The following is a 26,951-nucleotide window of genomic DNA, read 5'->3' as shown; positions in this document are numbered from 1 at the left end:
CAGCAATCTCCAACTCTTGGCTCAAGTGATTCTCTTGCCTCAGTTTTTCTATTTTTAGTAGAGACAGGTTATCGCTTTTGCTCAGGCTGGTCCCAAACTCATGAGCTCAAGCTATCCACCTGCCTTGGCCTCCCAGAGTGCTAGGACAGGTATGAGCCACCATGCCCAGCCAGCATACTTAGCTTATTTTAGCTGTGTGATGTTGATAGAAAAAAAGTCCTTCCCAGCCAGATTTGGCTCCTATCTCAGGGGAGAGAACAGATCATTCCTGCCCACAAGATCTGTCTTGTTAATAACAAATGGGGAAGTGAGATGAGTATTTAGTAAACATACGTAGCTGCCTGTAATGCTGTTAAGAAAACCTTTCAACACAACAAGCAATACCTGTCCTGTGCACAGGCCTTGGTGGGGTGGGACCTTGAGTAGGGTCCTGCAGTGGCCTCAACTTCTCTATTCTTCAGACAGGACGTCTCAGACAGCACGTGTCACCTCACCTCCCAAGGGAAGTAGGTCCTATGTCTGCAGGGTGGCACCTTGCTCTGAAATTTGTCAGACACAAAACTCAGCAAAATGCAAAAATACCCTTCAAAAAAGAATAGATAGAAGGGAGAGAGGAGATGGCTTTTGAGGGTGAGGAGGTGAGGAAGGTAGATATTGAAGGGACCACACTAGTTTAGAAAGGAATTTGTGGGCTTGGCATCTGTAGCTCAAGCGGCTAAGGCGCCAGGCACATACACCAAGCTGGCAGGTTCGAATCCGCCTGGGCCTGCCAAAACAACAACTACAACCAAAAAATAGCTGGGCATTGTGGCAGATGCCTGTAGTCCCAGCTACTTGGGAGGCTGAGGCAAGAGAATAATTTAAGCTCAGGAGTTGGAGGTTGCTGTGAGCTGTGACACCACAGCACTCTACCCAGGGGCGACAGCTCAAGGCTCTGTCTCAAAAAAAAAGAAAGAAAAAAGAAATGCATTTGTGCCATTCTGAAGCTGCTAGTTTCCAAATTCAAACAGGACAGACTTGACAACCTTTACGTGCCTCTGCTATCCAAGCTGGGCCAGTCACCCTGGGTCGGAGTTGAGGTTTAGAGCAGGGTAGCTCAGTAGAGGGGCTGTGTTTACCCTCTGCTTCTTTCCCAGGCCCAGCCTGGGCTGATGCTCCAGCTCAGCAGTTCTGCCAATTCCCAATAAGTCAGGACCCACGCGCTTCCTGTCAGCTGAGGGCTGCATCTGGGCCATTACCTGTGTTGTCCCAGAAACCATCTGCCCCTGTCCCTCCAATCCATTAATTCACACTGAAGTGTGATGGACTAGCTATTCCAGGGTCAAGTGGAGAGTTACATTTTAGCAGAAGACAATCTTTAAATCCAAATGAGCTGCATTCTAATGCATGCATTTCAGACAGGAAGACACTCCGAGTGGATAAGAGGTGACAGTGTCTGGAGCCTTCCCAACTCCTGCCATGTGCTGGACCCTGAGCCAGGCACTGACCTCATGGCAGATCCCAGATCGGTCCGGCTGGGAAGTGAGACCCCTCCACTATGCCAGCAGCTCTGGGCCACGGGATCCTATGGGGACACGAGGATGTTCTCTGGGACTGGAACTGGCCCTTCAAGACATGCCTCTAGCCAACTGTAGACACCAAACCTCTCATTGGCGCCTGCAGGGTCTGTCATGTGGGAGGGCAGACACACGGTGTGTGTCCACTACCTCCAGGAGGGGCCTGGCTGCTGCAGAGGCACCCGAGGGCATGCCATGGAGGGCCACCAGGGGCCGACCCTGGGACTGTCCTGGTGGGGTGAGGGTAGGGCCAGGAAGTTCCTTAGAGCATGTGCTTTTGGCATGGGGAGGGGACTGTTGGGGAAGTTTTCTAGCTCCCTGCTTGGGGCTTTCCCAGGTCCCATCCTGAAGATGTGCCAGGCAGAGGTGCTAGGGTGGACACATCTCAACCCAAGAACCGCTAGTGGTACCAGGCAGGACTAGGCTGTGCTGTCCATAGGCTGGCCCCAGCCTGGCATTCCTGGCAAACATTTGCAGGAGGATGAGCACACAAGGCTCCCACTGGCTAGCCCTCTACAGGGAATCTCCTTTCCTGGTTTCTCTGGGAGGTCTCCTGAGTACCACTGGGTGAGGAGTCCTCGCCCAGAGCACACTGGGGGTTCTGCCTGCTGTGGACACACTTCACATCCTTGTTGCCATAAGAGCCCACCCTCAGTCCAGCCCAAGGCTGGTGAACACCTCTGAAATGAGCCAGGCAGGGGAGAGAGGGCCCGCTGCACAGCATGCTCCCCCACAGCCCCGGACGCACAGAGAGGCCACACACATACCCGGCCAGTTTTTCTATTTTTCGTAGAGACAGGGCCTTGCTCAGGCTAGTCTTGAACTCCTGGGCCCAGGCGATCCACCAGCCTTGGCTTCTCAGAGTGCTGTGATCACAGGTGTGAGCCACTGCACCCAAACATGTTTTCAGTTAATTTCTCATCTCCACAGTGAACACCACTGGCTTCCATGTGCACACCCACCGTAGCCCCATGAAAATGCTGGAAAAGGAGTTGGTAGGTGGGAACCTCTTGGCACAGAGATAGGGAGAACAGACAGCAGACTTGAGCAGGTTCCCCCAAACCCTTAGCAGCTTGCAAGGTGGAAACAATGACCAGAGCCAGTGATTCTCTGGAAGGGAAGCCAGTGAGCCTGGGGACCTGGCATTGAGGGCTTAAAGTTGGTGAGTCAGGGGATGTTTTTTGTCCTGACACTTGGGCCCTGCATTTTCAGGCCTGTAGCAGGGATGCCCAGCTGGAGCCCCTGATCCCGCCCACCACCCAGGAAGGGGTTGAGGAGCCAAGAGGAAGCATCCAGTCTAGAAGTAAGTTGGCCTGCTAGGGTGTTTGGGAAAACCACCAATCAGTGGGGACGGATGTCAAAACAAAAAACATCCAGAGGGGCAGAAGAAACAAGGGCCCCAGGCTAGGCAGGCTGTGGTGGCCGAGGGTCCCAGTCTCCAGATCACCGCGTCGGGGCAGCAGGAGGTGGACTGGGAAAGAGTCCTGAGTCCTGGTCCACTGGGGTGGTGGGAAGAGATCAATAGACAATGACTGATTAACAATCGCAACAGGGACTGGCTCTGTGGGGACAGAAAGTACTTAGCAGGGTTCCAGGAGAGAAGACTGACGAGTGCCAGAACTTTATTTAAAATGGGACAAGCTGGGCGCGGTGGCTCACACCTTCAGGTGATCCCTGAAATTCAAGACCAGCCTGGACAACATATTGACCCTTGACTCAAAATCTTAGAGATAGCTGTTTTTCAATATGAATCTTTTAGTACATTTACTTTTTAGAAGTAATTTCAAACTCAGAGAAACCTAAGTGCACCTAATACCAGCCACTGCCCACCTGTTCATCCCACCAATATTCCTTAGACACCCTCTCTGGGCCAGGTCCTCTGAGGCTGCTGGGGGACAGCCAAGGACAAGACAAAGAGCCTTTGTTCAGAGGTGGCTGAACACCTGGCGGGCCCCACACCTGCTAGCACCTTTTCTAACAGGCAGTGCAGGGCACACTCCACATTCCACATCCACTTCTGGATGTGTCCAGAGACAATTCCATAGGGACAGCCAGTGGACCATGGGGGCTGGGACGGGGGCACGGGGCTTTGTAGTGATGAGAATGTTCCGGAATTAGACTGTTGTGATGGTTGCACAACCTCTGACACCATCAAAGCACTGATCTGTACACACTGAAGTGGTGAATTTTACAGTATGTGAATTCTATCTATCAATTTTAAAAAGACCGTAACAGAGGCTTGGCGCCTGTGGCTCAAGTGGCTAAGGCACCAGCCACATACACCTGAGCTGGTGGGCTCGAATTCAGCCTGGGCCCACCAAACAACAATGATGACTGCAACCAAAAAATAGCCGGGCGCTGTGGCGGGCGCCTGTAGTCCCAGCTACTTGGGAGGTGGAGGCAGGAGACTCACTTGAGCCCAGGAGTTGGAGGTTGCTGTGAGCTGTGATGCCATAGCACTCTACCCAGGGCGACAGCTTGAGGCTCTGTCTCACAGACAAAAAAAAAAAAAGAACGTGACAGAAATTTCTTTCTAAAACAAAATGATGGGAACCAGAAAACTTCATAGGGAAATAAGCCTAGCTTTACCATCCTAAATGGGAAGAATGATAGAGAGAAAAACAACCAACTTTCAAAGCACAATGGTAAATACTTTCTGTGTGGTAAGGATAGCGAAGTTCTGGGCAACCTTGGTGACTGTGACACCCCAGTGGGAGTGACAGTTCAGCAGAGGACAGCTGGCAGGTCCCTAGAACACAATCTGATGAGGCAGGGCCAGAGCAAGGGCTATAACCGACAGAGGCCAGGGTGCGTCTTTGTGATGGGGGTTGGGGCTGGAGGCATCTTCAGTAACCCCCCCCCCCCAGAGAGCCAGGTCAGTACCCAGCACAAAAGATGAAAGCCACAGATAATTAACGCTCTCAGGCCTGGTTTGACTCTATGGAATCCTTTGTGGTGGCCTGAAAGAGAAAGAAAATAGATGCAAAACCATCTCTGGGCTCTAGAACACAAAGACCTTTGAAATTATAAGACATTAAAATAAAGCTTCTGGTAAAAGGACTCTCCTGCTCTAGTTGCAGATTTGATGTGAGATCAAAACGAATTGCTCCTGAAAGCCCAGGCTTGGCTTATTATTTAGGCATGCCCACTCTAAGGCACAGAGCAGCCTGGGACCCCCATGTCACCTGGTGGCAGTGTATCCCCAAAAGGCTGAAGGCCCCCAAGGACACGTGGGGCTACCAGCTGCCAGCCCAGCCTCACCCTGGCTGGGAAGGTGCCTGGGCATGGACGTGGCTCCAGTGCAGTCAAAACCCAACACACGGACTTCACCACACACGGGAAGGAGGCTGCTTTCTGGAGTGTGGCAGCCACAGGGCAAACACAAGATGCCCTTAGCTGCCATCCAACCTGGGGAAGGAGGCTGGACTCCCTTTCCACAAGACCAGGCAAGGCCTGGCAACTACCTGGCCCAGGACAAGGGATCGCTTCAAATTCCAAAGGCAGCCAAGTGGAGTTGCAGCCATGGTCTCACCACACCTGCGCCTTCCAGTGCCCAACTTGCTCTCCACCGAAGCTGAGCCAGAGCCTGCGCAGCACCAGACAGATACTGGCACGTTCAGTCATGAAGCCAGCAGGATCTCTTGGCATTCGCCTCCTGAGGCGCAGTGTTCTGAGAACAGGAAGGAGCCAGCCCTTCCTTTCTCCTCAGACGCCGACATCTGGGCAAAGCAGCGTGGCCGTGGAGACACTTCTTGTCCTCTGGGCCCTGCAGTGTGAGCGCCCCTGGACTGACGCCCAGGCCTTGCAGCTCAGCAGGGTTGTCAGGTAGCTGGGCAGCCCCAGCTGGCTATGGAACGGGGTTTACCTCCACACCAGTCTAAAAAACGTCAGGGGCATGGCACTGAGAAACTTGGGCCTGCGCCCTGGCCCAGGCTCTGGCTGTGCCCTCGTTGTGGGCCCAATGCAGAGTCCCCACAGGCACAGAGCCTGTGGTGCAATCAGTAGTAGTGCTGTCCCCTAATGGGCATTAATTTGCAAAAATGAGTCAACCTCAGCAAATCAGTCAGCAAGTTGACAGATGTGCAGATCACAGGTATGGCGGGCTGGGAGTCCGGAGCATGGAACATTCCACCACCCCAGGGAATCCCAGGCCAGGGGGTGGGGGGCGCCAAGAAGGGAGCCCCAAGCTGACACGGGAGCCAGAAGCACTGACATTCTCAAGTATGTACAAAGCATTTTCTCTTATACACTCAAAGCCATTGGCACTTTACATTCAGGGTTGCTCACGTGTGGCTTGGAGGCCCCTCTGTGGACACCCCCCCATGCCAGCCCCAATCCTTGGGGGTGCTGACACCAGCGCCTTGCTACCACCTTAGAGGCTGGTGGCCCTGCCCCAGTGCAGCCTCCGTGTCGGCATCATGCAGCACCTTCAGCTGCAGTAGCAGCTGCTCCAGGTTCTCCCCCGTCACTGCTGACAGTGCGACAACCTCCTGTCCCAGGTGTGCCTTCAGCAGGGGCAGGCTGGCACGGGCCTCAGGGAGATCGATCTTATTTGCAACGACTACGTGGGGTCTCTTGGACAGGCCTTCTTCATACTTCTCCAGTTCGTATTTTAAATCTGTGACCTGCGTCCACGGGTCTGGCAGGGAAAGATCCACCACAAACAGCAGGAACCGGCAGCGCTCGATGTGCCTGAGGAAGGCAAGCCCCAGGCCCCGGTTCTGGTGGGCACCACGTACGATGCCAGGGATGTCTGCCACTGCAGGGGGACAGGAGCACAGAGGGTCATGACACAGCCCTGCCCAGCAAAGACCGTGTCTCCGACCTGGAGACCACAGAGCCCAGATTTCCTGAGTTCCAAGACTCTCCCTGCAAGGACTGCCTTCAAACTGAAGTTGTTTGATCTACCACCTTAGTGATTCATTGACAGTCAAGAGATTTCAGCTTTCAGTTTTATAAAATGCTTTGAAATACTTGGGTGACAGGTATGATGACAGGTCAATCTAATGAGGAATACGTAACACATTCTTGTATTTCTGGCTTTAAAAGTGATTCAGAGAAGGGGGAAATGGCTTCCTCTACTTTTCCAGTAATTTGATTACCAACAAAAATTATTATAGAGCGCTTTGCAAATATAAAGTGCTGTGCACGTAACTATACAAGCAGGTTCACTATTCTTAATGGGTACATTATCTTCTGGAAAAATAATTATTCTCTCAAAATGGTACAGGGAAAGCTTTTTAAATCACATGGTGTCGACATGACTGGTCCCGACACAGACAACAGGTGAGAACAAGAGCAGCGAGACGAAACACGTCCTCTCAGGCCTGAAAGTCAAGCTCAGATTTCCAAGCTGTAACTAACAGATTCCTGGGGAGATGGGTGGGATCCTACTTTTGATAATGAACAGATTCACTGAAATTGTTCAAATTAGAAAAATAATGCTACATTTCAAATAGGAAGCAAAACTGAAGAGTTACATAATCATTTTTCTGAATTGCATCACTGAAACACAATATTTACATAGAATTTTGCAAGTTCTACCTGCTATTTGCTGGTAGCCTTCGTAGTGGACAATCCCCACATGAGGATTTAAGGTGGTAAATGGGTAAGAAGCCACGGCAGGTCTTGCATTTGAAATGGCTCGGAGGAGCGAGGACTTCCCAGCGTTGGGGAATCCAACCTGGAAGAGAAGTGAAGGTGGCCGCAAAGCTGTGCAGAAGCAACTTCACACTACAGTCGGGACTAGCCATGGTCACATGGGGACAGAGGGCTGCCACGGTCAAGGAGGCAGTTGAGCTGATGGACGCTGCTAGGATACCAGCACATCCCTCCCTTGGGGACACTATAGTTCAACACAGATACAGATGCCGATGGCAGGGCACTTACCATCCCAGCGTGGGCCACTGTTTTGAGCTCCAGGTAGAGAACTCGCTCCTGACCCAGCTGTCCAGGGGTACAAGTCACAGGGGCACGGTTGTCGTTGGCCAGGAAAAACCGGTTGCCTTTTCCACCCGCACCCCCCAGCGCGGCAATGTACTCATCACCTGGGTGAGACAGGTCTGCCACAACTTTGTCTTTCTCCTTCACCAGAGTGCCCAGAGGGACCTGAAAAAGCAGCGTTGACTGAGCTAAGTCCCACTCATTCCGTAAGCAATGCTGAGGGAGGGAAAGTGGTTGGGCCTTGTGTGGCTGCCAGTTGTGAAGCAAGGAGATGGGGCAGGGTGGCACTTGACCTCTGCCCTTCACAGCTCCAAAGACCTCCAAAGAAAGGGCCTAGGCCTCAGGGACTTCATGGGGCTGGGTATACTGCACAAAGGAACCCACAGAGACAGCCTTCCAACTGCATAAATGGCTTTTTCAACAGTGTTTGTGAAACATTAAATAGAAGCATCCAGAAAAAATAACTCATTGGCCAGGTACGGTGGCTCACACCTACAGTCCCAGCTACTTGGGAGGCTGAGGCAGGAGGATCACTTCAGTGCAGGAGTTAGAGGCTGCTGTAACTATGCTGCTCCCATGGCACTCTAGCCTTCTAGCCTGGGTGATAGAGCAAAACTGTGTCTCAAAAAACCCAAAAACGAAAACACTGAACCTGAGAGGAGAGTAAACTCAGCTCCCAGGGAGGCGCCAGCAGGGCTGTGGGAACAGCTCTGGGGATTGGCTGCTGTTTCTATGAGTTCCTCTTTTTTTTGAGAAAGAGTTTCACTGTTGCCCCAGGTAGTGCTGTGGCGTCATAGCTCACAGCAACCTCTAACTCCTGGGCTCAAGCCATCTTCCTGCCTCAGCCTCCTGAGTAGTTGGGTGCCCACCACAATACCTGGCTAGTTTTTCTATTTTTAGTTAGAAGGGGGTCTCACTGGCCAGTCTTGAACTCTTGAGCTCAAAGGATCTGCTCAACTCTACCTCCCATAGAGCCACCCCTTACAGCCTCAGGTTCCTCTTTTTAAAAAGTAATTACTTCATTTCTTCCCAGCCAGATACACACTCGCCTGACACCAGTGCAGAACCCCTCTGGGCATTTGCTTTGGGGGGCTGGGCAGCTCTCCGACTGCCTCCACTTCTGCGGTGCCATTTCTTGGCTGTACCACCAAGCCCCAGGGCCCCTCCAACTCACACCACGGCCTGGGGAGCTTGACGATCTGGAGCAGAGGGAGCAGAGCTGGCTTCACAGCCTTGGCTTACCCGGATGTAGAGGTTGGCGCCATTCCTCCCAAAGCAGTTTTTCCTGCCTCCGTCTTCTCCATGGAAACCCTCATACTGGGACAGGACTGATGACAGAGACTTGACTTGTTGGTCAACTAAAGATAGAACAAGAACTTTCACATTCCTTTGTGTTAAAACAATCATGGTCTATTGGTAATATTCTATGTCCAGTTTAAGAACCTTAAACAAAACAGATATGGAAACATGAAATGAAGTTGTAGCAACGGTTATAAAATGTCAATTTGATTGTTATAAAAAAGCTAAATTCTTATTTCCCTTCAAAAAATGCTACCATTTCTGAAAACTTTAAAATAATCATCAATTTGAAAACAGTTACGCTGTATCACTCTGGGACTTACTGAGCGTCTGTGCCCAGCATCTGTGCTGAGTGTGCCAACACCAGCAGACCCCCTCAGCATCGACAGTGGCAGGAACAGACCTCATCCCCTGACGTGTACTAGCACGTCAGTGTGCCCAAGACTAACACAACTAAACTAGACACGTTCAGAGTTGCTTTCTGGGGCGCTGTTGAACTATGCACATCACTCAAGTTCCCTCACGTGCATTTTAGGATGAAAAAGTAACCGTCCCTCCCCAAGCCACCCAGGGCACTTGCCTCTCAGGATGACATGGCCACCATTGCCTCCGTCCCCGCCGTCTGGGCCTCCAAACTCCTTTCGGGGCTCACTGTGGAAGCAGCTGGCCCCAGCACCGCCATTTCCTGCGCACACAAGCACTCTCCTGTGGTCCACAAAGTGTCTTTTCTACAGAGGGCACACACACCCCGAGTCACTCGGACATGTCTGAAATCCTCTCAAGAGACCAAACACCCATCTGCTATGTGCCTTTTCTATGACAGCTGATTAAAATTAGACATTAATGATATTAACATTGCTAATCTCTCCTAAAATCCAAAGACAAAAACCAGTTCCTATAGGTCACAGTGTTTGCAGGCAAGGTAATCTGCACTGAGGGGTGGTCAGCATGGAATACGCACTTCACAAAGGAACCCGGCATTTCTTTTTTTTTTTTTTTTTGAGACAGTCTCACTATGTCGCTCTCAGTGGAGTGTCGTGGCGTCACAGCTCACAACAACCTCCAACTCTTGGGCTTAAGCGATTCTCTTGCCTCAGCCTCCCAAGTAGTGGGGACTACAGTCGCCCAGCTATTTTTTTGTTGCAGTTGTCATTGTTGTTTAGCAGGCCTAGGCCAGCCCTGGTGTACATGGTCAGTGCTGAACCTGCCAGCCCTGGTGTACATGGTCAGTGCCCCACTCACTGAGCTCCAGGTGCCGAGCCTGAACCCAGCACTTCTAACCTAAAGGTAACAGACCTCGTTTAGGAGATAGTCCTTAAATAAAGTAACTTTTCACCCAGAAAGATACTTTCTTTCCACACAGAAAGATACTATTCCAAGAATAATTTTTCCTAATGGGAAGTTTTAGTTCCTTAGGATGTGACAGGGCAGAGTCGAAGTCCTCAGTCCCCAAGGCTTTCCATTCTGAAGAAACCCAGACTAAGAGAGGGTTCATTGTTAAATGCAGTGATACAAACAGAGGCCCTTATTTCTTCAGATCCCAGAGGCAGACAGAATCTGCCTAAAGAATGAGCACTAACTGGGTTAGTATTTAAGGCTTATTAGCTCATCCTTGAAAGAGTCCGTTACAGGCCAAGGGCATAGGTCCTCACTGCACCCCAGGGATGCCTGTCCTCTGCACACCTGTGCAGGGACCCATGCCCTGCCCTGAGCGTGCCCAGAGCCCCTGGCCAGGCACCCATGCACCTGCATTTCTCTATCCAGTGCTCCACAAATGCATCTATTTTAAGATTCTTTGGCACCACCACGTGGAAAAACCATGAATTACTATGTCTAAGACTCAATGTGCGATTTTGCTATATGCCAACAGAATCAAAATCAACCTGACAAAAAAAAAGAGCACAACAGGTGACCACCACACAAGAGAGATCACGCCCCACTGTTGGTGAAAAGATGGAGCCCTGTGGGAATGTCAGCCACCTGAGCATCCATCCAGCCAGGGCATCTCCATCGGAAGTGCCGTCCGCCCTAATAGTGCTCTCTAAAGCCCCTCCACTAGAAGCAAAGGGAGTGAGTCCTGGACTTGCACGTCCTGAATTTATTCAAAGGCCATTCATGTTTTAAATAGGTTTTGAAAAACAAAATAAGAAAAACTTGTAAGGCTCAGAAAACTACAAAGGGCTATCCTCCCCTGGACACTTCCGATTAAGAAATACTGCACAGGGGAAAGGGCACACGTGGCACAGATGCACAGTGCACAGCTGGCGGCAGGGTGAGCAGATGCACGGTGCACGGCTGGCGGCAGGGTGAGCAGATGCACGGTGCACGGCTGGCGGCAGGGTGAGCAGACGCACGGTGCCCGGCACAGCTGGCGGCAGGGTGAGCAGGCCCCACTGCGCCACCCTACAGGGAGAACGCCCTCTGACCTGCCAAACCTGGGCCCTTCCGCCTGCTGCGTTTTGCCCGGGACTGCCCACACAGGGCTCCCAGGGCTCCTAGGGCTCCCAGGGCTCTGTCTCATCTCCCCATTTTCAAGAAGCTCTGTAAGTCCCTCCAGTACTGACAACAGGACAGGCAGAGGTGGGGTGAGGAGCCAGCACCATGCCCCGCGCCCTCCAGGGAGGGACCTGCAGCTGCATGAAGCCGAGGGGCCTCACCAGCTTCTTCTCAGAGAGCGGCTTCTTTCTGGGGGGCTCCTGATGCCTGGTGTGGGCTGCACAGCTCGCTGACAGCAGTCTGGGAGAAGCCCACTGCTCGAGACGCTGCTGGGGCTCAAGGTCAGCCAGCATGGATGGGAGCCGATGCCCCACACCCTCGAACAGGGTCTGAGATCTTGCTGAGAAGAGCCTTGAAAGTATCATGGCCCCTAAAAAATACAAATTGGCAAAATAAGTTTACTTACTTGTACCTCACTTTAAACCTGAACTTCAAGTGGAAACAGATGTGGCATACAGCAGCATCTGAAGCAAACCAGTGAACTGAGGGGTCCCACCTTCTCAGGTCTGACCTGTGAGTTGTCTGCTACCAGGGGTGGGGGTGGGGACAGGATTTGTGTGCAAAGGACATAAAACATTAAACCTTCTGCAACACCAAACCTACTCCACTATGGACGTCAAGGATGTGCTCAATGAAAATATTAAATGGGGAAATCTGAACTTCAAATCAAAATGTCTTCAAACAAAGATATCCACTTCCTCAAACATCACTGAGTGTGCTCTGTCATGGAGTCGAAGTCACTGACCTGGGATACAAGAGCAGGAAACACGGGCCATGGCAGCAGAAAAGAGCCCTGACCTTTGCGCCTACCTTGGGGTGACCCAGGACAGGCTGTGCTGATGCTCACAGACACACAGTGACACCTGGCTGTCATGCTGTGATCTCCTGAGTCCCTGGCACAGAGCTCTGGAACCCTGACTCCTCACAGTTTTCTGAGTGACAGGATGAGGGGAGCATCTGAAATGGGCTCTTGAGTCCCCTCTGCCCCAATGAGGTGACTCCAGGTTGGGTCCTGGATGGCTTTGGGGGGAGCTGGTCACCAGAAAGACCAGGCCATGGCCAGAAGGAAGGGAAGGGTTGGAGATTTATTAATAACCAACCACTTTTTTTTTTTTTTTTTTTGCAGTTTTTGGCTGGGGCTGGATTTGAACCCACCACCTCTGGTAGGAGGCCAGCGCTCTACTCCTTTGAGCCACAGGCGCTGCCCAAAATAACTGACCACTTTGATGTGGCGAAGCCACCACGGACAGCCTCAGACCATGAGGTGTGTGGAGTTCCAGCAGGGTGGTACACCCCAGCTCCACAAGACAGACGCTCTGTGCTTAGGACCCTTCTAAGCCTCCCTGCGAGCACCCGACATCTGGCTGCTCTTCTGTGTCCTTTGTAATGTCCCTTATAATAAACTGAAAAACATAAATGAAGTGTCTTCCCTAAGTTTTATGGCAAATTATCAAACTGAGGAGAGGGTTGTAGGTGCCAACTGGTAGCCAAGTCAGGCAGAAGTGTGGGTATCCTGGGGCACTGAAGTGGGGAGTGTTCATATGACCGAGCCCTCAACTTGAGGGTCTGAGGTAACTGCTGGTGGTGTCAGGACTGGAGGGAACTGCAGGGCACCCCACTGGTATCCAAACAGGGCTGAGCACTGCATGGTGCAGAAAGCCCACAGGTCGTGTCACACAAGTGGTGTGGGCAGAGGCCGGGCCCAGCAGCCGTGGCACACGTGCGTGTGTGGCAGAGCCAGCGACCTGTTCGTGGTGCGTGGCTCAGTCACTTGCTCACTCAACAGCTCCTGACAGCTGAGTATGTTGCAGGGGCTGTCGCCCTCCGGGAAGGGACAGCCCCTCTTCCCTCACTGTGAGACCCAATACCCACCCACTCCCAGATGGCCCATTCGTGTGCCCCACATAAAAAGAAACTCACATAGCCCCTCACTTTTAAGTATGACATATATATACAGAAGGGGATAAAATGTGTACGTATTGTTAAAACATCACAGAGGCAGTGAGCCTGGGACACAGCAGTCCCTCACATGGGCTCCCCCTCCACACCCCAACCCCCCTGAAATGGAAACACTTTCTTATTTTTTGCAGTTTTTGGCCGGGGCTGGGTTTGAACCCGCCACCTCCAGATATGGGCCGTTGCCCTACTCCTTTGAGCCAGAGGCGCTGCCCTGGAGACACTTTCTTAGTGAAGCACTCAACAGTTTTGCTTTTAATTTTGAATCAACTGCAGTTATAGGAAAGTCAGAAAAATATGGAGAACTTTTTCTGAATCATTTGAGGGTAACCTGCCAGCCTGACAGCCCTCACCTGGGACACCACTGAAGCCAGGCCTCCCCAGTGGGGCTGACTGTCCCTAACAAGGTCTCCCCAGCAGGAAGGTCCGCGTCCCATCACTTGTTTCGGGCTGTCGTGGCTCCGCAGGCTCCTTCGGGCGGCACATTCCTCAGCCTCTTCTGACTCATGCCCTCAACACCAGGAAGGTCGTGGGCGGGCATCTGTAGAATGTCCTAGTTTCCAATTTGCCCCACCGGTCACTCTAATTACCTCTTCCTGCCTTTGCAGCCCCCATGTTCCTCCAGCACCTGCCCCCTACCCCCAACAGCATCTTCTCTCCTGGGACCTCTCTGCTTATCACCCTTCCTGTCCGCGTATTTTGAATAACTCTCTGTTCTGGGATGATTCTGCACTTGCAGACAAGGTACAAAGGTGTTTACACACACTTCTTCCCTAGTGTCTTCCCACGGCAGCACCTGACTGGCATCATGACACATGTGTCACAACTAAGAAGCCAACTTTGGTCCACACACATTGCTATAAACTAAACCCCAGGTGGGTTTGCATTTCACCAGTTCTTCCATCACTGTCCCTTTTTTTTTTTATTTTGAGACACAGTCTCATTGTGTCGCCCTGGGTAGAGTGCCATGGACTCACAGCTCACAGCAACCTCAAACTCTTGGGCTTAAGCGATTCTCTTGCCTCAGCTTCCCAAGTAGCTGGGACTACAGGCGCCTGCTGCAACGCCCGGCTATTTTCTTCGTTGTAGTTGTCATTGATTAGCTGGCTGGGGCCGGTTTGAACCCACCAGCCCTGGTGTATGTGGCTGGCGCTGTAACCACTGTGCTATGGGCGCCGAGCCACTGTCCCTTTTCTATTCAGGGTTTCACCCAGGATCCCACATTGCACTGAACCACCATGGAGTAATAGTTTAGGTCCATACCTGTGAAAATATCCTTCAGGAAGGTGAAGTGAAGACAATCTCGGATGGTGGAAAACTAAGAGAATCTGTCACTAATAAATCTGCCGTGCCGTGAATAGGAAGGAATTTGATAGCAGAGGGAAGCCTGGATCTTGAGGAGCTAAGAGAGGGCAACAGAAATGGTAAATGTAAAAGACAGTGGGAAAACAACTATAATATTGTCAGACAGTGGGTTTCTAACTCAGGAGGGGGCTAAAGGGCCTCCTGAGAGTTTAAGGTCTGCATAATCCTGAAGGGCACAAGGATTAACTCTTAAATTGTCAGTGAAAGGTCAGGTACCTGGACTATAATCTCCAAAGCAATTATTAACACATAATACAAAGAGACAGACCTAGAAAGCCAGCAAATAAATGAAACACTAAAAACTGTTCGTATTCAAGGGCAGTGCCTGTGGCTCAGTAGATAGGGCACTGGCCCCATATATGGAGGATGGTGGGTTCAAAGCTGGCCCTGGCCAAACTGCAACAACAACAAAAAATAGTTGGGCATTGTGGATTCAAACACTTCTAAAAGGAGTAATATAGAACCAAAAATAGATGGGACATGACTTGGCGCTAGTAGCTCAGTGGTGAGGGCGCCAGCCACATATACCAGGACGGGTGGTTTCAAACCCAGCCTGGGCCTGCTAAACAATAATGACAACAACAATAACAACAACAAAAAGCCTGGTGTCGTGGAGGGTGCCTATAGTCCCAGGTACTTGGGAAGCCGAGGCAAGAGGATCATTTGAGCCGAGTCTGAAGTTGTTATGAGTTATGACGCCACAGCACTCTACCCAGGGCAACACAGTGAGACTCATCTCAAAAAATAAAAATGCAACTTACCAAATAAACAGAAGAAGAAACAATCTAAATAGCTCTTTATCTATTAGAGGAGTTGAATTTGTTATAAAAGACTATTTCCCAAAGAAAAACTCCACACTCAGATCACTTTCTTTTATTATTATTATTATTTTTTAAGACTTTTATTTACTTACTTTTTTTTTTGAGACAGAGCCTCAAGCTATCCCCCTGGGTAGAGTGCTGTGGCATCACAGCTCACGGCAATCTCCAACTCCTGGGCTCAAGCGAGTCTCCTGCCTCAGCCTCCCAAGTAGCTGGGACCACAGGTGCCTGCCACAGTGCCTGGCTATTTTTTGGTTGCAGTCGTCATTGTTGTTTGGTGGGCCCAGCCTGGATTCGAACCCACCACCTTAGGTGTATGTGGCTGGCGCCTTAGCCACTTGAGCCACAGGTGCCCAGCCTATTTATTTACTTCTTGTTGTTGTTGTTGCAGTTTGGCCTGGGCCGGGTTCGAACCCACCACCCTTGGTATATGGGGCCGGTACCCTACTCACTGAGCCACACGCGCTGCCTCAGATCACTTTCCTGGTAAATTCCAGTGAACATTCAAGAAATAAATATCACCAATCTTACACAATTTTCTGAGAAAACGGAGGAAGAAAGGCCACCGTCCAACTCATCTTACAAGGCCATCATACCGAAACCTGACATTATGAGAAAAGAACATTCATGAATATAGATGCAAAGAACTCTTAAAATACTACCCAACAGGCTGGGCACAGTCAGTGGCTCACGCCTGGAATCCCAGCACTCTGGGAGGCTGAGGTGTGTGGATTGCTGAGCGCACAGGTTCAAGACCAGCCTGAGCAAGAGCAAGACCCCATCTCTTAAAATAGCTGGGCGTTGTGGTGGGCACCTACAGTCCCTGTTACTTGGGTGGCTGAGGCAAGAGAATCGCTTGAGCCCGTGAGTTTGAGGTTGCTGTGAGCTATGAGGCCATGACTTACCGAGGGCGACAAACTGAGACTATCTCAAAAAAATAAAAAAAATATTACCCAACAGAATCTAGCAGCACAGAAAGGATCACATGTGAAGAGCCAGCTTGGCATTCCCAGGAACAGGAGGCCATGTGGCTGTCAGAACTCATCCACGACACCCCATCACGTGACGGAGCATGGGGCCATCTCAGCACATGCCCCAGACAGCACTCAATTCCCACCAATGATTAGGAAAATAAACACTCAGCAAACCAGGGGTAGAAGGGAACCTCACCCTGGTAAACAGTACCTAACAAAAGGCCCACAGCTCTTCACACTCGATGGAACTGCTGCCCTGAGACCGGGGAAAAGGCCACCATCTGGGCAGCGTCCGTAGCTCAGCAGGTAGGGCACTGGCCACATACACCGAGGCTGGCGGGAATGAACCTGGCCTAGGCCTGTGAAACAACAATGACAACTACAACCAAAAAATAGCTGGGCATTGTGGCAGGCACCTGTGGTCCCAGGTACTTGGGAAGCTGAGGCAAGAGAATCACTTAAGCCCAAGAGGGGTTGGGCTTGAGGTTGCTGTGTGCTGTGATGCTACAGCACTCTACAGAGGGTGACAGCTTGAGACTCTGTCTCAAAAAAAAAAAAAAAAAAGAACAAAGAAAGAAGCCTGAAGTGAAACTGTCCCTATTTATAGAATGTTTGATTCCTTAGAAAATCCCAGGCAAATCTACAAAACAATTAATAGTAAATGAACTAGGCCAGGTAAGATGACTCATGCCTATAATCCCAGTACTCTGGGAGGCTGAGGCAGGTGGACTGACTGAGCTTAGGAGTTCGAGACCAGCCTAAGCAAGAGAGAGACCCTGTCTCTAAAAATGAGCCAGGGTGTTTTGGCAGGTGTCCACAGGCCCAGTTACTTGGTAGGCTGAGGCAAGAGAATCATTTGGGCCAAAGAGCCTGAGGTTGCTATGAGCTATGATGCCATGGCACTCTACCCAGAGAGACAGAGTGAGACTCTGCCTAAAAAAAAAAAAAAAAAAAAATAGGCTCAGTGCCTGTAGCACAGTGGTTACGGAGCCAGCCATATACACCGAGGTTGGTGGGTTTAAACTCAGCCTGGGCCAGCTAAGCAACAACGACAACTGCAACAGAAAAAATAGCTGGGTGTTGTGGCAGGCCCCTGTGATCCCAGATACCTTGGGAGGCTGAGGCAAGAGAATCACTTAAGCCCAAAAGTTTAAGGTTGCTGTGAGCTGTGATGCTACAGGACTCTACTGTACTGAGGGTGACACACTGAGACTCTGTCTCAAAACTAAAAAAGAGATACAATTCTAAGTATTTTTCAGAGATTAACTCATTATTCCTTGTAAAAACTGTGAAGAAAGTACTTTCATTACTCCCACTTTACAGATGAGGAAACTGAGGCAGAGACAAATAAGACTTACCCAAGGTCATGGAGCTATCATGTGGGGAGGCGAGGGGCAGAGAGTAAAAACAGGTTGTCCCACCCCAGGGACTGTCACCACAAGCTCATCACAGCTAAGCCTGGTGGACAGTCACGCCATCCATCCCCGACACTCTGGACACCAGGCTTCTGCCGGTGGCACACCACCTGAGGATGGATCACAGAGAAGGGCTCAACTGCCAAGCCGGCCAGAGCCTGGACCCTGCTCCTGCCTGACTTGCCGCACTCCCTCCTTTCTGCCCTCTCCATTTCTGTCTGGAGACCTGCTGAGTGCTGTGGTTCTCCCTCATCAGGTGCACAAACTCAGCTTTATCCTTGGGGCTGCCTGGCGGGATTTTCCTTCTAATAAGGATATTCTTATTGTACGTGTGAATAATTCACCCTTTACAGTAAAAAAGAAAACAAGATCAAATAAGCTGATGAAAACAATGCAAACGAGGCACAAGATGACCATACAGACATCCCAGCAGCAGTGGAGCGAAGGGGGGCTCCCCGCAGTCCTCGAGACAATGAAAGTGCAGTCTCCTACACCGAAATAGGGGTTTAAAAGAAGCTCTTCGGAAGCAGCTGAGGTGCAAGGGTGCTGGACTGGGTGCATGCCGGAGATGTACCTCAGGCACAGGCAGATACAACCCGTTACAAACATGCTCTCAATTAGCAATGATTCATCCTCAAATTAGAAAACACAACTGGACAGCTACTCCGGAGGCTGAGGCGAGAGAATCGCCTAAGCCCAAGAGCCGGAGGTTGCTGTGAGCTGTGATGCCACAGCACTCTACCGAGGGCGACACAGTGAGACTCCATCTCAAAAAAATAAATAAAGGAAGCCCTTCTAAAGGGCTTTCTTGCAGTCCAACTGGATGTAACTGTGGTGTAGTTGTTCCGACCCCTGATGTTTACCAACGACCCTGTCACCTGAGTTTACTTAGTGCCATTGGCCTGTTCCTGTGTTCTCAGCATCACCAAGAAGAGCTCCTGAAGCAGAGCAGGTGCCCAAAAGTCAGGAACCGCTGTCTACTCAAGAACATTGTAAAATAAAAGACAGCTGGGAGACAAAAGGGGGGAAAGGATGAGAAACCACATGGGGTAGGAGCAGTGATTCTGCAGAGGTTGGGGGAATCTGGGCCAACCATTGTCTCAGCGGAAACATAAGGAACAGTCCCCGAGGTCAGTTTTAGGAAGAAAAAACCAATGACCTAAATTCCATTTTTTTAAATATTAAAGAGACACCTAAGCATGTTCCCTGGTTCTCTTCACTGTCTGGCCTGGAGCCCAGGGGCTAGGGAAGGTGGTAATGACACTGACTCCCATTCTGCTTCAGGGAGGTCTAGCATGGACCTCTGACACCTGTTCACAGAGTCCACTGGTGCTAACCACATCCCTGTATCATGAGCCAGGCAAATAGGACCTGCAGGTTTATACCAGGCAGAATGAGGCGTGCCCTAGAGGTGTCTTCAGTCAGGGAGCTGGAGATTGCTGAAGGGAGGGGCACTCAGAAAGCGGGCACCACCCCATCAGCCGTGCAGAGAGGCTGCCTAAGTGGTGGTGGTGGGGGGGGGCTCTCAATGCTGCCATCCTATTCCTGGTCAGGCACATCTTCCTCTTTCTGGTTCACCTTGAAGTACTCTAGCCCCCCCCACAAAACCCACACCTGAAGTCCTGGGAGTTCTGTTTGTAAGATGCAGATAATCAACTTCATCTCTGAAGAGTTTCATGACATTGGTCACATCAGCAGCTGAGACACAGGAGCAGGCAGAACTTCCTGACAAAATTAAAGCTTCCTTGGGTCACCTTTATGCCTGTGTTGATTTCACTGGCCTCCACTGTGCATGGGACCTCTGCCTGAATCCCTGAAGCTCTGTGTAACATGTCCACAGGTTCTTACAGGTGCATTTTCCTCTGCATCAGACAACAGGATGAAGGCATGGGCCTTGTGGTAGCAGGGACACTGTGGCTGGCTGCCTACAACCCATCGCCCCCCCTCGGACCCCATCACATCTTCTTAAGAAGGATACTCAATGCTGTCCAATACAGTAACCACTAGCTACATGGAATATTAAGTTTAAATCAATTAAAATTAAATAAAATATATTAACTCAGTTCTTCAGTCTCACAGGCCACATTCTAAGCATTCATAGCCATATGCTGCCAGTGGGTAACACAGCAGACAGGACAGATTAGAACATTTCCACCATCATGAACAGCACTGGTCTGTACACTGTGCAGGGAGAGCCCAGAAAAGTGAGCTCACACTTCTCCCAATGGCATACGTCAAGCTTAGCAAGACGGTGATGGCAGCCCAGGGTCCGGAGTCTGACTGAGATGTTTCATAACTACAAGGTGGAGTTTTTGAACATGCCTGGAAAGGCATTCAGTGAACAACAAAGGCTCACCTGTTATACCACTGCTACTGCTCTATAAATGTTAAGCTCAGTGTCTATTTGTCCAGACATCACTGCCAGGAACCTCTTCCAAAACTTCCATACTGGTTTTAAAATGTGTTCCTTACACGTGAGGGCTAATCCCGTGCACTGTGGTGCCTTCCACTTGCTTTTCCAGGCTGCCGAGCCAGCCCTATAGGAGCAGGAGGCTGGAACATTTGCTTCCCTGCTCTCAGATCCCTCGACTGGAAGTCACAGGTCGATTCAGGGAGCCCTCTCCACTCCTGGATCTGTAGCAGCCCTTTATCTTGTGGAGTCCAGGGAAAGAAATACCGCCAGTGCCCTAGCTCCAGGCTGCAGCACCAACTGTGTGCTGTCTGTACACTTTACCTTTGCAAAGAATCCCTTTATAAACCCTCCTCAAATTATGCTCATAAGCACATGTGTGTGGGGTTGAGACTCAGAGAGGTTAAGTCACTTGCCCAAAGTCACACAGTCCTCTCCTCTGGTCTCTCTCACACATTGCTCATACCTGTAATTATTCTACAGCAAATGTCATCACACTGCAGCATGCATACACGAAGACTTTCCAAAAAAACTAAGGCAAGAATAATTTTAAATGGAACGAATTTTCTACTCTGCAACTTTTGGTAAGTTCTCTTTGCTAAAATAGATGTGCCTGACAATGAACTGGCATTTAAAAGAATTAAGTTCTCTGTTCCCCTTTCCTTTACAAAAGAATGACATCTCCCAAACGGAAATCTTCTAATTCCTACCTACAGATCACTGTGAATGATTCACCTGTCTTCAGTTAAAAGCAAACAAAACAACAACAACAAAAAACATGAACAGAACTGGTAACAAACCCAGTCTCATTCAGCAAAATTCAACCAGGTAAGTGAACCATGTGGAAGACAATACATTTCACTGAGAGGTGTGCTTACCCCATGTTAAAAAGAATCCAAACTCTGTAAAATAATTTAAAGGTTTATTCTGAGTCAAGTATGAGTGACCATGGCCCAGAGCTACGCCCAGGAAGCCTTGAGAAGGTGGGCACACGGTGGCTGGGTTACAGGGTGGTTTTATGCCCTTTAGGGAGACAGGAATTACACATAAAGTCAAAGATCAGTTTGTGGAAGGGCCCGAAAAGGCACGGAATCTGAAAGCAGGTGTTACAAGGATAGAAGCGGGTTCAAACATTCTTTGATTTGAAATTGGTTAGAGAAACGAAGCTTTGTCTTAAACTGGCTTGGCATGTTTTAACTCAAGCTAAGGAAATGTGTGAATCAGGGACAGGGCACCGGCCTCACCCGGGCTCGGGGGTCAGTTAGCGAAGCGCGGAGCGGGTCGGGCCGGCCGGCCGGCAGCGACGGACACGTCCCGGGCGGGCCTGACCCCTTCTTAAGGCCAGGAGCGCAGTCCTAGGGGATTTCTGGGGTCCCCCTGGCCAAGGTGGGGGGGACTCGTTCAGTCCCCTGAGGGTCGAGAGTTTACTTTAGTTCACAGTTAGAAACTCGGGCCAGAGCGGGCTCCTGCGGTCTGAACGCGAATTCTCGCCCCGTGATGGCGGCGGCGGAGCTCCGTCAGGGTGACCACGGGACCGGGGACACAGAAAAGGCGCCCCGCCACTCCCCGCGCCCACGCCCGCACTCACCGGCTCCGAGAATCACTTCACTTCCGGGGCATCGGACGCCGCCGACCACTTCCGGGGCGTTCGGCCGGCCCCGCCCCGAGCCCTGAGCGCGCCCGCGCCTCCCATTGCGCATGAGCGGAAGTTGCGGGCAGCTGCGCGCTCCGTTCGCTGCTGGTCCGGGTCTGTGTCACCAAAGGCGAGCGGCCCGGGCGCCGTCCCTACCCGGACCCCCGGGGCCACGGAGTCCCGGGCGTGTTGCCGGGAGCCGGGCATCTTGGAGGGCGGTGCTCCTGGCAAGGCGTGCCTGCAAATAAATCACCTTTGCGAACTAAAGCAAAATCTTAACCCCCGGGGGACTGAATGGAGCCCCCCGCTTGGCCAGGGAGACGCCCAAGTACCCTAAGACTGTTACTGGCCATGAGAAGGGGGACTCGCCTGGGCATGCCCCGCCCCTCCTGGACACGTCCTCTGTCGTTCGTCACCTGTCTTGAGAACGTGCGAGGCAAAGCCTGACCCACACCTGCACGGTCCACTTCTCAGCAGGTCCTGAGTCTGGGTGAGGCGAGTACCTGGTCTCTGATTAGCAGAATTTCATATCTTAACTAAAAACATTCCATGCCCTTAGACAAAGCTTCATTTCTTTTCTTTTGAGACAGTGCCTCACTCGGTTGTCCTGGGTAGAGTGCCATGGCATCCTAGGTCACAGCAACCTCAAACTCTGAAGTGATCTTCCGCCTCAGCCTCCCTAGGAGCTGAGACTACAGGGTGCCCACCACAACATCCAGCTAACAGCTTCATTTCTTTAACCAATTCCAAATCAAAGAATCTTTAAACCACCTATAACCTGTAATCTGCTTTAAGACATTCTGACCTTTTGGGCAAATCAGTGTTCCCTCCCAGGTATTGATTTATGACTTTGTGTGTATAAACCCCATTAGATTATTTTCTACTGACACGTTAAATCTCATTAACCTCATGAAAACACACTTGATAGGATAATTTCTGAAGAACCAGTTTATTAAGAGATTACACCAAAGCATAAACAATTTATGGGTCAAACTTGGACTGCAAAAAAAATTAACCAGTAAGGATGTTTTTAAAAAATTACTCACAAATAACAATACAAATTTGATCTGTTCAATAAATAGAAATGAAGTGATGGCTAAAAAATATTTACGTGGAAATGGAAAGTCGTCTTTTACAGTTTTGAAGGGATGCCTGGATGTTCAAGCCTATGCATTATGAATCTCTGACGAAATCAGAGGCCTCCTTACACTCCAACCGTATGAGCATTTTAAGGTTTCCTTTCTGATCCTAGGAGATCTTGCCTACCTTGGCTCCATTTGTAAAGACTCACGGTGTGAATTCTGATGTATTCTGTAATATGATAAGTACCATTTATTCAACTAACTCTAATGGATGATGGGCTTTTGTGTACCAATGTAAATTTGTCAGCACTTGTGAAAACTGTGGTCATTGCTTTTCAAGTTCAAAACCTGCCAGATGTTCGGGAACAATAGGAAGAAGAGTGAGCATCATTTCTCCAAATCTTCCCTTGTGTCTTCACGGGCCTTTGGTAGAGGCAGTCAGAAAACAGAAAGCACCACCAACCACACTGCACGAACAATCCACCTTAGCCTACGCCGTTCCCAACATTCATGTTACAGAAGAGAAAATATAATACAGTTAATGAAAAAGAATTGCTGGCATCACTTTTCCCCACAATACATAAAAGTGGACAACACATTAAATAAACATTGTTATTAATCATTAAATATATTAACACCAAAAATCATGTATAAATTAGGAAATAAATGTACAAACTATTTCTCAAAGTGCTTTTTAAAATATATACACAACATTCAAGATATTCTTAATGTAAGACATTTCAGACTGAAGTTCTGAGATAAGTTTTTTAAATGTCCTTTTTTAAAAAAAGTATTAATACAGCACTTAAAAAAAAAAAAACACACACACACATACACACGGCATATTCCCAGATTGGCAAGGAATAAAAATAAACTATTTTCACAGTTATCTAAAATGTTTAACATTTTCAATGGGAAATTTTTAGTCCCCAATTGAGTTGCAAATTAGTTCTATGAAAATTGTCAGAAAGGAAGAGAACAAAATCAAGGGAGATGACTCCCTAAATGAGATTGCTAATACTTTTGTCATTTAGCAATTAAGAATTCTCATTGCAGTAATGTAACACAGATATATACATATATTTTTTAAGCCCTTACCAGTGTTAAGGGTTTTTTTTAAACCCTTATGCCTACCAAATAAATGCTTCTATCCTCATTTTTGTGTGGTATCTATCTTACAGGAGGGGAGAATGTCCCAGAATGGGACTGGTACTCAGCACAGGCAAGTCCTGCAGTCTGAGTCTTGGTTCTTCATCTGTAGAATGGGAATAGCAGCTGCCTCCACAATTCACCCATGGGCTGTCAAGATTAAATCAAGCAAAACCCCTAAAAGGGTCTTGAAAATTCTAAAGCACTCAACTCTGATAAAGTATTACTTTCAATTTTTAAAACATAAAATTTATCAATTAAAGAAAAACAGCAGCAGCAGGTGTAACATAACAAGTATTGGATATTTTTGTATTTTCTTGGCAGTTTTGGGAAATATGTCAGGATTTATCCAAAGATTTTTTGAAAAAAGATTCATAGTAAATGCATATCATTATCCAAGCAAAGGCTGATCAAATGTCCATGCGACTGATTAGTGGAAGTACAGAACTCTTCCCTTTGACCACACTTTTCCAAGTGAGCTGTCTTTAATGTTTGCACAGAATTTAAATGGGATCAAATGTCCTAGGAATGTAAAAATTACTTAGAAGTTTTCTATATAAAACCTTTGCTTTTCATTAGAAAGAACACAATAAAATTATTTGGGTTCCTTTTAAAAGTAAGATGTGAATTTCAGATATCCCTAAAAGAAAAGGAACGCTTGCTTGGAGATCTGAACAAGAAGGTCCTGGAAGAAATAATATAAAATAAACAACTTGCCAACTATTTGGAAAACTTGGTATCAATATTTTAAATTATCTATACATTTAGGATTGGGCATATTAAATGTTCAAATCCCAGAAATGACCATCAGATAAACAAGGGTCAAAGTCAGAGTAATTCCCAATCACAACCCAGTTCCCCGAGGAACCCAGTTCCCACCCCTCCTTCCTTTAAGGACACCCTCTTCCTGGGTTAGGCTAATCATGCACTGCTCTTGCAGGTTCATTATTTATTTGGATTATAGTCATTGATCCCTCTTTACTTTTTAATACAAAAACATACACCTTTCTAGATGAATGGAACTGGCAAGAGACAGAGGTAAGATCAAGTTCTGGAAAAGACCGTCTGTGGCCTGTCCTACCTGCTTTCACTGAGTAATAGAAACTACCCAAACACAGAAGGTGCCCTCCCAGCTGTTCTGGAGGCCCAGGAAGAGGCTGCCCCCAGGGGCTGCAGGTGTCAGGCTGCCGGGCAGCTAGTGAAAGAGTAAGGTACAACCCACAATGTGACAAGTGCTGGAGGGGAGGGGACCAGGATCTGTTCACAGGAACATGAAGACTGCGGTGTCTTCTAGGTGTGTCCCATCACTGGGCACAGAATACTCTTGATGACAAAATGATCCCCAAACCTAGCCAGAAACATCGAGAAGGGTGGGGGACAAAAACAGTACAGCCTCTCTACTGTTTCAACATACAGTACTATACACAGCACCAAATGTGTCACCACCAAAGCGCTGCCTCGCGCCGGCAGTGCGCACTCGGCATCATACCCAGCATAAAATGAGCACGCTTCACATGCAGACGTGGCATTGGGCGAAGGAGTAACCAACATGTCACAATTCATCAGAACTGCCACCAGCCCGTCCATCCCCTGGATGAACACGCAACCACTGGCTCCACCAAGGATGCTCGTCCCTTATTGCTGGTAATTTCCATACTGGCCCTACAAGAGATCAAGACGTTGATTATACCCCAGTAGTCATGAGTAAAAGGGTCCACACCCAACGGTAAGACCGACCCCACTCCCAGCCAACATCCAGGCCAGCGGATGGAAGGCAGTTAAGGTGAGCTGACAGCCTCCACTTTTCTAGAAGCCGCCATCTGAGCCTGTGGCTTACTCTGCGTCAGAAGGTCAAACAGTCACACTTGGGGCTCTCTGGGGGCCGGGCCGGGCCAAGTGCCAAACACAATCTCGCACTGACCCCATTGGGTAGGGAGTGGCTCACCAGCCAGCCCCATGGGGACTGAAAGGAAAATGCCAGTCCCCTAGCCTGCTGAATTAAGAAATCAGAGTTGAGGGTGACCAGGGTAGTGAGTTTTAGTCAACAAGGAGTCTGAACTGGAGTGCCTGTGTCCAGCAAGGCTGCAGGATGCTGACCAGGTCACCTGTGCCATGACCAATGCAGGGAGTTCACCACCCCTCAGCTGTGAGTAATCACATCCTAGGTACCCAGCTAGGCAGTCAGGCAGGGAGGAACAGGAATCCTGGCCTCAAGTTCCTCCAGTAACTCCTGAAGGAACTGGTTGTAATGAGTCTAGTTGGCAGGAGTCAACACTGACAGGTCCTGCCCATGCCCTGATGCTGACCTAGTGAGAGGGGCAAATCTCAAACCTGTCAGGGCAGTGGACTCCCCGACTGCCCCTCACATTTTTAAGTCTAACCCATTGGTTCTCAGATGACAGTTTTTCCCTGGGGACACCTGGCAAAATTGGAGACTTTTTGATTGTCAGGACTTGGGAGTGGGGGAGATGCTGCTGAAACACCTCGCAGAGCATACAACTCCACAGCCAGCAGTGCCCAGGCTGAGCATGTGGCCTTCAGTTACAGACTACCCAGAATTAACATTCCAGAGTTAGAGGGACAGTGTCCAAAATGGGGAATTCTCTGTCGTCTTCGTGGCTTTATGTCTTATGTACAGGCAGACAAGAACATACGTATGAGCCAGTTCCATCTACAATTAAATTAGACCATCCACTATTTCATTCTGAAGGAAGCACCTTGTCTCATCAAAATCACTCTAGTAACTCAAACTTTACGTCCAGGTGTAGACAGTCACCCTCCCAAATTCCAACACGATGCTCCTATGTGTGAAAGCTTCCAGTCCAAACCCAGAAGACCCAGCCCGGGGCCTG

General features: G+C 49.5%; 1 protein-coding gene across 4 annotated transcripts; it reads right to left on the bottom strand.

Annotated features, from left to right (window-relative positions):
• Positions 1 to 4,080: 4,080 nt before the first annotated feature.
• On the bottom strand, positions 4,081 to 21,882 carry MTG2 (mitochondrial ribosome associated GTPase 2). 4 transcript variants are annotated; one of them, XM_023512044.1, is made up of 10 exons: positions 21,824 to 21,851; positions 17,769 to 17,935; positions 15,968 to 16,038; positions 14,514 to 14,652; positions 11,456 to 11,664; positions 9,379 to 9,526; positions 8,742 to 8,857; positions 7,446 to 7,664; positions 7,101 to 7,239; positions 4,081 to 6,315 (listed from the first exon to the last, which is right to left on the bottom strand). In XM_023512044.1, the coding sequence occupies exons 5-10, from the start codon at positions 11,657 to 11,659 to the stop codon at positions 5,921 to 5,923; spliced, it is 1,221 nt and encodes a 406-aa protein (XP_023367812.1). In that variant the 5' UTR covers positions 11,660 to 11,664; positions 14,514 to 14,652; positions 15,968 to 16,038; positions 17,769 to 17,935; positions 21,824 to 21,851; the 3' UTR covers positions 4,081 to 5,920. The 4 variants fall into 4 exon arrangements, with proteins under 4 accessions (XP_023367812.1, XP_023367813.1, XP_003787805.1 ...); XM_023512045.1 differs by lacking the exon at positions 15,968 to 16,038; XM_003787757.3 differs by lacking the exons at positions 15,968 to 16,038; positions 17,769 to 17,935 and having other exon boundaries at positions 21,824 to 21,882.
• Between the last annotated feature and the right edge of the window lie 5,069 nt (positions 21,883 to 26,951).

Source organism: Otolemur garnettii, unplaced genomic scaffold (assembly GCF_000181295.1).
Source record: "Otolemur garnettii isolate 467f Iridium unplaced genomic scaffold, OtoGar3 scaffold00023, whole genome shotgun sequence".
NCBI classification, from domain to species: domain Eukaryota; kingdom Metazoa; phylum Chordata; class Mammalia; order Primates; family Galagidae; genus Otolemur; species Otolemur garnettii.
Note: the sequence above shows the minus strand (reverse complement) of the source record. Positions and strands in the feature narration are given on the sequence as shown.

Coding starts and splice junctions, on each gene's coding strand:
- MTG2 (XM_003787757.3), bottom strand. CDS start 11,659: ATGATACTTTCAAGGCTCTTCTCAGCAAGATCTCAGACCCTGTTCGAG. Junction 8,858..9,378: donor TGGCCATGTCATCCTGAGAG/GCAAGTGCCCTG, acceptor TTCTATCTTTAG/TTGACCAACAAGTCAAGTCT. Junction 7,240..7,445: donor CAGTGGCCCACGCTGGGATG/GTAAGTGCCCTG, acceptor CTTCTCTTCCAG/GTTGGATTCCCCAACGCTGG.